This window comes from Lasioglossum baleicum, chromosome 14 (genome assembly GCF_051020765.1).
Source record: "Lasioglossum baleicum chromosome 14, iyLasBale1, whole genome shotgun sequence".
Classification (NCBI taxonomy): Eukaryota; Metazoa; Arthropoda; class Insecta; order Hymenoptera; family Halictidae; genus Lasioglossum; species Lasioglossum baleicum.
The window spans coordinates 11,589,767-11,600,637 of NC_134942.1; the positions used below are offsets into that span (position 1 = coordinate 11,589,767).

Sequence of the window (10,871 nt, forward strand, 5' to 3'; positions counted from 1 at the left end):
GACTCTTAGAAGACGCATAACTTTTTTAAAATTGGTCCAAATGACTTGGTTTCTTTTGAGATTTCAAACCGACTAGTTTGATAGAGAATGAGTAAAATAATATTTGTTTAGATTGTAATTGGTAGGAATCATAAAAAATTTTTTAAATTATGTTTTTTCAACTTTTTTATCTGAGCCTGTAACGATAATTTAAAAGTAAGATAAGTAGATTTTGCAATTATCTGGAAATCAAGGCCGAAACAATAAAAGTGATAGGGGTAAAAGTTGTTCCAGTAGGGGTCCTCTACAGCTGGTTAACGTTTGGCCGTTTAAAAACGGATGACCCTGTATATTGAAGTATATTCATAGTAAAAATCACACAAAATATAAATAAAGTTAATCTTGTTATTTTTATAATACTATACACATCAGTCACTTTAGATGGTCGGTAGGTTTAGTGTTAATGAACTTGAACACAATGTAAAAGACCATCTCAATATTTTTAACTTAGAATAACATTTATTCACTTTCGTGTAAAAGCCAGTGAAATTTTCTTTGTGTTAATTGGTTCGGTTGTGATGTTTGAAACAAATTCGCAATGAATCGCTCGCGTTTACATTTTGAATGCAGCTGCAACTGCATGCCTCGTTGTTCACGATTCACTGCGAACGTTGCGTTCGTATTATTGCCGCGTCTTATGAGAAAACTTGCAACGGTAAATCTTCCGGCGCTGGATGGTGTGCAATAAAATCAGGGAGCGTAGCAGGTGATTTGATGAATCGGTTTGTTCAACGCGGAAGCGAACATTCATCAGGGTTCTCCTATGAAGGTATACTTCTTCTTGGGAAGGCGTGTGCCTCACTAAAGGAATCGCTTCAGGCGATACAGGATATTCTTCTCACGAACTAATTTCGTTTTACATCGTTTTACAGGGGGGATGTGATCAATGTTTCCTATCAGAGACGAAAAATTAGTTGTTTCAGATATTTTTCCAGAAAAGATCATTAACAATGATTTTACCATTTACCACTTGACTGGGGGGATATTATGCATTTGTTACAAAAATAGGTGGGTGAAATTTCCAACAGTTATACTATATGTTATACATATTATATTCAATTTAGTAGAATCTTCAAAAAGAAAAGGAAGATCTAAATGATTTCTTAAATAAAAATTTTAATTTTTGTTTCACATAAACACATGTCATGTAGTAAATTAATTGCTCCAAATATGAAAAAATTTTATCTGTCTTTTTACGAGCATCCGAATATTAATAACTAGACAGCGGATTTTATGCATTTATTACAAAAATGTGTAAGTCCAATTTAAAAAAGATTGGAGGCGAAGAGAATTTAGAAACACCAGTGTATTATTTTCAACTCACTAAAATTATTAAAGAAGAGAAGAACTTTTCCTTGGCCTGTGTGTGTTGTTTTGTAAAATTGATGTAGAAAACTTTAATTTTGCATAAACATCCGCAGTCTATGAATAACTGTATAAAGTGTATAAATTGTTGCCGGAAGAAACGGTAGTAGCGAAAGTGCCGAGCGATTCAAGAAATCGATAACACCATGAAAATATCGGTCGATAAGCGAAGTTCCGAAACTCCGTGAAAGTCCAGTGCGCACGTCCTTGATACTCGGAGCACAAGGACTCCTCGATAAACCGGAAATGGTCGGGACACCGTTGAACGACCGCAGTCCCGGAATATGAGGAAAGTTCGATGCAATTTCTGCGCGAGAATAGGGTGGGCTTCTGGCAATGCACCGTCTTTCCGATTAGCCCCGCCATTGGCAAAGTCTCTGCGCTGGTTCGAGCGGAATGAGGGTCGCAAATGCATAATCGATGCACCCAGCTCGGCGGGCCAGCCTGAGACACCCGTTCGTTGGTGTTGACCTTGTCAACTTGACTCGAAGAACGGTCTAGCGCCGAGGAGGAAGTGGAACGAAAAGCTCGTGTATCCGAAACTTCTGACAGAGTCGTTGCACGGGACGTATTGTTTCTTCCAGGGACCATAATTGTTATAACCAAAAAGAAGAAAAGTCATAGAATAACAAGTATTTCATCGACTAAAATATTCCTTGTCAAAGGAAAATATCTTTGACAGCTTTCATTAGTCCATTAAGAACTACGTCTTTAATAAATGTCGAACTGTAATTCCAAATTTGAGGTATGCGCTTTCAAGGTAAAAGAATGCTTTTCATTTCAAAAAACAAATTTTTTAGAAACATCAAATAGATTCGCGTAATTCTTTCGATTCGAAAACCATATTCACAAGATGTTCATTTTTAAATGCTTGTTCTAATTATGATTTTTATTAAATTTCATTAGTATCGATAATTTCAGCATTGCTAAACATTATGAGACAAGTAGTTTTTTACCAAATGAACTGCTTGAGGGGATTGATCCCTAGATGGCGGAAGATGGGCCCATTTTGTTCTCTGAGTGGTCCATGTCATGCCTTATCTAATTTCGAATTTCTTGTCAGTAAAATGTAAAACTGTAAAAATACTAAAAGAGTTAAGAAATATACTATTCTCAACTGATAATTAATGACTAGACAGCGGATCTTTATATATTTATAACAAAAATGAGTAGGTGTAATTTAAAACAGTGAAAACATGAGACGAATTTCAAAATTCTGTTATATTATTTTCAACCTTTTATCCATATTGACAAAGAATATAAATTTCTATTTCACTCCAGTTTGTTGTAATTCGGGTAAAACATTTTTATTTTGCATAAACATCTGCTGTCTATTAATGACTGTAGGAGTGGGTTGAATAATTAAAGGAAGAGTGATCGATGCAGACAATTGTTATTATGTTCTTTTATCTATTAACTTCATTAACGAAATTTACAGTATCTTATATGCAGCAGGCATTTAGGTACAATGTTCGTTCATTTTCTGGAAAATGTTAAGCGTCATTTGAGTCTCCAAGTTCTTTGTCTGCTGCACGGTTCACATAGCAGAGTCGCCATTTTATGCTGGAAAATGTTGCAGCTTTTCACCTAAGCCGGGAAAAGCTGTGATGCTTTAATCATCATTACGAAGTTTATTATCTTCCTTTCAATGTTTAATCCACCTCCATGCATCAGATTTCAATAACTTTTGTTAAGTGATGTCTCTTTCATCAATCTAGGATTTGCCCGAAGCTGGAGAAGTAGAGTAATGTTTGAAGAGAAATGGTTGGTCACAATCTTCCTTTTTGCCTGCAGAAGCGAGATTGACTTTTCAGTGTGAAGGTTTCTTAATCAGCGAGCTCTGAAATTGGAACCTTCAGAACGCGGATTAAGTTTCGGTTGCTAAGTACGAAAAATCGACGAAATTGGAATCGATGAGAGACTGAATTATTTTCGAAGGAGCTGCAAATAGATACTCCAGTGGTTTTCTATGGAACTTTTCGAATTTCCTAGAAGTTTTCACTTGTAGTGAGAGCTTGAACATGTTACAAATGTTAAGGGTTGCGAGTAAATTCACTCTTTTCAAGCCTTCACGAGGTGCCCCTTTAATTTCTGAGAAGTTAATTAAAGCTTGAAGAATGTAGATCGAGCTCCGCCCGCTGCGAAGTAAAGAACATTGCGTTTACATATTCAAAATTACGATCGATTTCCAAGAGACTCGACTGCTGCTGTCAAAGGATCACAAATTGACTTTTTAATGCTTCCCTGTGAAACTTTTTCTTCGCAAAGCGCAGACTTGTCAGCTGAGGGAATATAAATTAAAAGGTGAATTTGCTAGCTGATAGTTTTTTCGAAAACCTCGAAAATCAACTTTTGTATTAGGAGAATATGATATCCAAGGAGGTGGCACGAAATTCAGTAGTACGACTCAACAACAAGTCAGGCGGCCGAAAATTTTTCGAAAACTGATTCTTGTTTTGTGTATCCAAAATTTTCGAATATGTTAATATAATTCTATTATCGAATATATATATTCATGTGCAGTGCGTAAAAAAGAACACATTAACTGTTGTAACTAATATTCTTTATTATTCATAATGAAAATTGCAATATTACAATATTGTATCGTGGTGAGATGAGAAGGTTTCTGTCAGGAATCCGGTGACGTAGGTCCTGTTATTACAGTGAAATGGGGGAACACCTCCACATCTATTTTCGGCTCCACTAATATTATGTCTGCGTTCTTATGTATGTCTGTCCATGCCAATTGATCCATAACAATGAAGTGGGTTCTGTTTCTTGCTGAAGATGATGTAGATTCTGTTTAATGCTAAAGACGAGTGTTTCCCAAAGTTCCGACATCTGTGTACCCCTTCTATAACTGTCGTAACACTGAATATCCCCCGTTAAGAACAATCGGTATTAAGTAGCAGGCGTGCATGTACATCCTTTGTTCAGAACAGTAGACTCCCGCTGCACCAGGATTGTTGTATTAGAATCAGTGCATGCCCCCTCCAAACTCTTCCTGTAACCCTAGGGTACGTGTACCATACTTGGGGAAACACTGCTAAAGATAATGTAGACACCGACGAGATACCTCGTCGGTGATGTAGGTTCTATGCCATGTTAAAGATAAGGTAGGAAAACGTTGGCACATCGAATCTTCGGGCGTGTTAGCATTCTTATATATGTATACTCTGTGTGGAATAACTTATGTTCTATGCGTAGGATAATTGTTCCGGGAATTTTCATTTCATCTTACAATTAACCCTTTGCACTCGGAGCTATTTTAACTCGAAATTAATTAAATACATAAAGGAAGAACCAAACACATATAAAAGCCCGTTTCATTTACATTTTTCTTTCTCCGATGTCGAGTCACACTCGCATAATGTAAGAGAAACAGATAGTTGGAAACAACTTAACTTTATATAATACAGATATTTTTCTATCTTTTATATTAGTAATACATAGATCTTAATTTTAAATATATATACTCGAGCATAAAACGATAATAATCGAAAAAGCAAGTCACAGGTTGACAGAGGGAATAATTTATTTTAAAACATTAAGCTTTCCTTAACAAAGTATATTTCTATTTCTTAAAACAGTTTCAAGAAAACAAAGTCTCTTTTAATAACGCTAGGTCTGTTCCACTAAAGTACCATTTTTTAACTTTTTATATTTAAACTCTGGTTCTCCTCGTTTGCTTGTCCAAGCTTTGGTACCTGATTTTGACAATATCTTTTCCGGATCCACTGCAACTTCTCTACATTTTAGCATAACTGCGTCCTCATCTATACTTACTTTAATTTTCCTTTTCTGGGGAAGTTTTTCTTGCTGTTCCTCAGCTGTTACAAATTCTACAGAAGAACTGAGGAGCTTTATACCAGAATTGTTATCTGTACTTTCCGTATCCGTTGTCAGAGAATTGTGGTGTTTATTCTTGATTTTAATGGATCTAGAATAGAATCGGACACACATTAGTAGAAAATAATTCAAACATATTTTAGGAAACTAATTAGATTACTTACTTTTCTATTATCTCATCCAGCTTTTTTGCAACATATTTCTGAAACGTTGCTGTTACTCCAAAGTTCTCAAATCTTTCCTTCTCTTCCAAGTCCGGTCTTAACGATTTGGGTTTCGTTTCCTGGGAATGTTTTGAATTATCTAAACGAAACAAAAAGAAATGAAATTATAGATTGTAAATTTACAAAACTTCATTTAACCCCTTGCCCTCAGGCTCCTGTTCGAGCGTATTGCAGTCGCTCAAACGAATTTCTTCTGCTTCGTTTCAGATCTCCTCGGTTGCAAACCGCAAGCTACAATGCACAGAGTGCAGTTCAAGAAATGTATTAGAAATACGAGGTGTTATCAAAAAGAAACTGGACTCTTTCAGTTTCCTTGAACATACATTGTTAAACAATTATGCGGAGTGCAAAACCTTTACACTGTGATCCTAAATCTAGAGAACTATCTGTGTATGTGCATAGGGGATATCTGATAAATCCATAAAATCCGCAGTCTCTATATAAATAGTTATGAGGTTTATACAACTGTTTGCATGCAGAGGTTAGGAGGACCAATATGACGAGGTTATGTTACTTACTCTGTCCGTTCGTTTTCTGTGAAATTCCAGAATCGTCAGGTTTCTTTGCAGAAAAATAAATATCCTTTAAAAATTCATGATCTGTCGCCTCCTTCAACACATTTTTTATTGTTTCGTCCTCCGAGCTCGTCGAGTCGTCGACATTTTTGTTTTGGTTTAACATCGTGTCCATGTCTCGAATGGTGTGCGAGTCAGCAATCGATAGTCGAAATTCAAATTTCAGTGAAATTTCAAATTAAACGCGCAGTTTCTTGAGACTCTATAAATAATTTTGTATCTACTTTAATTTTTACTATACTGGGTAATGCAGTGTATCGAAACGTAATATCAATTTAAATCTAGCTAACTCATTGCCGAAATTTATTTATTAAGTTAATAGTTATAAATTTTGTACAGAATGTGTGAGTATTTGAAATGTGTGTAAAGATGTTCGTATATTGTACAATTACTTATTAGCATTAATACCCTTTGATAGTAATAAAAAACATAAGTCTTGACGTGTGTCTCATAAAAAATTACAGTAGAAGGGTAGATGTAGAGTGTTGCGTCGTTATCTAATTAACGAATATCGGAGTAAATTAACTGATAACTAGAAAAATTATAGAAAATTATAGTTTTCCATCGAATTGGATTGAGAAACATATAATTCTTTCAATAAGGAATAAAAATAATGGTGGACGATTTTATCGCCTCCCCCCTCCCACGTTAATAGAGGATGTGAAAGTGAAACTAAAAAATCCTTTTTAAAATGAATACTAGAGCCCAATAAAATCATAAACACAGTTTCGAGGCAAGTATAATAAAAATTTTAGTTATCCAACTAATTGGAATGAGAAGAACATAATTCTTTCGACTGCTCTTTACTTTACCGGACTCAAAATTTGTGCCTTCCTCCTGTAAATTATGGTGTATTTTGTAATTCGATTGAGAAAAACGAAATTCTTTGAGTAAGGAATAAAAACAATGGGGTGAACATTTCTCCCCCACCCCATTAGAATAGTCGTCGTCGGTGGTTCTGGGGGGGTTGAGTTCTGAATTGCATCGAATACAGCGTCAACAGGTTTCATTTATAAATTCATTTTGATTGAATTCCTTGGATGCATTACAAATAAATGATGCAGTGAAACACCATGCGGTACATTTATGTACAAAGTGTGTTCAACGGCGGGGACGCGTTGTTCCTGCAACTCGAAGGATCGACCGCGCGAAAGGGGTTGTTTGTTTGGTGCGTGGAACAGAGCAAATACAAGAACGCGCGACGTACGAATAACGTAGAAAACGAAGAAGAAAAAGAAAACGAAATACGGAATATTTTTGGATGTGTGTCTTAAACATAAACAATGATATATATTTTAAAATATTATAATATTATTCTCTCTGCATCGAGAAGGAAAACACTTCGACTAAATGTATGTCAACGTGTTTAACGATAGATTAACAAGAATTACAGGCGCAAAATTATTATTTCTCTTTTCCTTTTCTCGATCTCGTGCGTTTCTGACACCTATTCGATGCTGGCTCGAAAGGAACAATCGTAGAGACGTGTGTGGTCTAGAAACTAAATGGACGGGCGAAGTCGAATATTGCCAACGATGTTTTATATACACGATAATGATCGTTTCTTTTCTTTTCTTTTTTTTTTGGTTGTTTTTTTTCTCTCTCGTCCCCTAATAATTAAATTGCTTTCTTAATCTAAATACATTTAATAATATATTCTCACTTTGCATCGTCATCTCGTACTTTTTTTTTATTTTAGTGCGCTTCTGAGAGGTTCCATGTACACTGTTTAGTTTTATCATTATTATTATTATTTTTTTTTTTGCTCGGTATCCTTTTAATTAATCGTTATAACCACTTGCTGCTTGCTCTCTGTTGAACAATATGTGTAACGTTAAATGTATAAAATATACATGGAGGAAACGTTCGCGGGTACATTTTATACAGATCAACGGTTCTTCGACATTTTTGTTTAAACGTAAGGTATATGTGTATGTATATCGTTTTCTTTTATTTTCCCTCTTTCGCTACTAATGTACCTTTGATGTGTGCATTGGTTGTTTTATTTATTTATTTTTTTGTTTGGCTCACTTGTCGATCTCTCGCGTCTTTTTTTTCATCTGATCCTGTTTTTCTTTTGTATAATGACATTGCATGTACTTATTATAATTATCATATACATATACATATAATATATATTTACGTGTATGTGTATAAATATATATTATATATTACATATATAAATATACATATATACTTTTTTTTATTTACCTTCCTCGACTCGTACCTCAATGTACAGTAATGTATTTCATTTTTTTTTTCTGCTAAGGCATTTGTTATGGCAAGTATATTTTAAAAGTGCTGATGTCTAAACGCGCGTGAATACTTATTTTCTCTGTGTTTTTTCCATTTTTTGTACAGTTTATAAAAGTATATTGGCCATGTTATTGTAACTTCTAATTAGCCAGCTACGTGTCAAATCACTTTAAAAAAATTATTCGCTCGTTAGAAAAAGAACTACTCTGCTGTGTTAGTTTTTATCTTTTCCCTTCATTATCTCGTCCCCCTCGCGTTTAAGATTCGATTTTGCGCGCCTTATAATCCGTGGCCACTAAATTGTTTTTACTCTCTATATTTTGCATGCAAACGTTACTTATGCTCATTAGTCGGTTTTCTCTGTGTGCGTGTGTACGTGTACGTGTACAGTGTGTGTTTCGAGAGTGTATTTCGTTTAAATACCGTTTCATAAAATATATTCAACCGCAGGCTAGAGTAACCGGAAACAAGAAGAAGTACACGCGTGTCACAAGGAGTATTCGCAACCCGTTTTTCATATACAATTTACTCGCATATTGTCGCGATCGTTTGTCGCAACCGTCACGAAATCTCTCTCTCTCTCTCTCGTTTTTATTGTTCTTTTTCGTGTGTACTCCGACAAATAACGAAACGAAGAGACTTTCATTTTGTATACAGAATATCCTAAAAATGTACTTACTTGGATGTGATTCCTGAGGTTATTTAAAGTAACTTTCTCCTTTGCGAAAATGCTGTGCGCGGCTTTGTTTAATAGTTATTCACGAAAAACACGAGCCAATCACAGCGCGGCGACAGCAGAAGGTTTCCGGGCCGACAACACGTCCCACCAGGTGGGCCCATTTGCCTCAACTGAGGCGGAACCGTCCCCACCACCGCGTCCACTGTCCCCTTCCAGTAAGCGCCGTTACTATGGTAACGAAGGTGCGCGCTGCACGCGAGAGAAGTTTGTGGGGGAAGCCCGGACCAGTGTCGCCAGATTGGGGAAATCGAGGGGAATACATTTTACCCCCTCTCTGATAACCAGATTAATACGTGACCAGTCTACAGTCTTAGTGATAGGCACAAGAACAGGCGTGGGCTTAACTCGCAATCAAGCGGCTGGAGAAATGCGAAGAGCGGGGCCCCGGCCGCTCCACATACGAGCCTGCAGTTGTTGGAGGAAAGGGCACAAGTTCTGGGTGATGGTTTTTTTAGTGGGTAGTGGGGGATCCGACCATCCGATCTCCTGAGCCCCACGCTACCCCCTTCAGGGGTGTGCGCAAATGCATCTTCTCCATCATCCTTAACAAAAAAAAATTCTACGGTCTTAGTGGGGGATGTTTGAGAATGTTCATGGTGCTGGACTGGGATAGTGGAAGGAGAGGAGACGGACTGGCGACACTGTACTGAGCGTTGTCATTGGCCGAGCCGGAACCTGTCCACTGTAGCATTTTTCTTTAATAACTCCTTAACGAAGCCGTGGAGAATATTTTTGCAAAGGAAAAAGTTACTCAAAATTACCTCAGGAATCCTCACAAGGAAGTACAACATTTTTGGGACACGCTATATCGAGAGATGTATACATGTGTGTTTGTTCACCAAGTTGCAGATGGTAGAAAGTTTTCAATTAAACCCCTTTTCGGTCCGAGCTGACGCGATCAGAATTGTTTGAGCTCTGTGTTTTCGAATGTTACTTGCTCGAGCCACGTGCTGGCCTAAGAGCATAGATTAGTATTGTATTCGTATGTATATCATCGTACACACGCGCGCGCATATACACTTAACAATGTACGTGTGTGTGTGTGTATGTGTGTTGACACCTGTACGTTGATTTTTGTTCATATATCGTTTCATTTTTTCTGTATATCTTTTTGCTTGTTGTTGTCTCGCTGTTGTTCTTGTGGTTGTCGTTGCTTTATCGCTCGAGATCGCCGGACATCACTCTGTGAACAATAGTGTTTTTGTTTTCTTTCTCGGCACTTAACGAAGACCGGTGTGTGTATGTTTTCTCGTGTTTTCGGCAAAGAAACAGTCCGTAATAACTCTCTAGCCACTAGTTTTTTTTTCCAATATCGTCTTTGTTTAGGGTAACTAACGTTAGTTATTTTTTTGTTCTCTCTTTTATAACCTACAGAATAATTAATCGTAGTCTATCGTAGTTTTACGTTACCTCGGGTACAATCTGATTTCGCTAAAAGCTCGTACGAACGTGTTTATATCGAGTTTTGTCGATTGCTTGTCGCGATAGATAGGCGAAACGAAGGTTTGGCGGAAACCGAAGGAAACCGGTGGCTGGGAACAGTCATAAATAATTTCCGTCGTAATCCGTAATCGCCGAAAAATGAGTCGATTATGACAAAAACGGAACTATGTCGATGGAACCACACAACTCATCGCGATCGAGGGCTTATAATGAATTAACAGTACATTATTGAGAAATGCCTCTGCCTCCACCATCGATCAGTCTGTTCCCCCACTACTTATCAAATGCCATGCTCTACTGGCGATACGAACGTCGACCGTGTCAAATAGTGGGGGAACGTCACCTCCCACCTTGGCGGAATGAAGAAGTGGGGGACGGGCC

At 37.0% G+C, this 10,871-nt stretch overlaps 1 protein-coding gene across 1 annotated transcript; it reads right to left on the reverse strand.

Moving 5' to 3' along the window:
* Positions 1–4,957: 4,957 nt before the first annotated feature.
* On the reverse strand, positions 4,958–10,135 carry LOC143215706 (uncharacterized). The gene is made up of 3 exons (XM_076438064.1): positions 5,996–10,135; positions 5,418–5,556; positions 4,958–5,344 (listed from the first exon to the last, which is right to left on the reverse strand). Exons 1-3 carry the CDS (start codon positions 6,165–6,167, stop codon positions 5,026–5,028), a joined length of 630 nt encoding a protein of 209 aa, XP_076294179.1. The 5' UTR covers positions 6,168–10,135; the 3' UTR covers positions 4,958–5,025.
* Between the last annotated feature and the right edge of the window lie 736 nt (positions 10,136–10,871).

Bases quoted from the DNA above. Each gene is read 5' to 3' on its own strand.
- LOC143215706 (XM_076438064.1), bottom strand. From the start codon at position 6,167: ATGGACACGATGTTAAACCAAAACAAAAATGTCGACGACTCGACGAGC. The intron at 5,557-5,995 runs GTAAGTAACATA...TGTTTCGTTTAG, and splicing joins ACAGAAAACGAACGGACAGA to ATAATTCAAAACATTCCCAG. The intron at 5,345-5,417 runs GTAAGTAATCTA...ATTCTATTCTAG, and splicing joins CTGGATGAGATAATAGAAAA to ATCCATTAAAATCAAGAATA.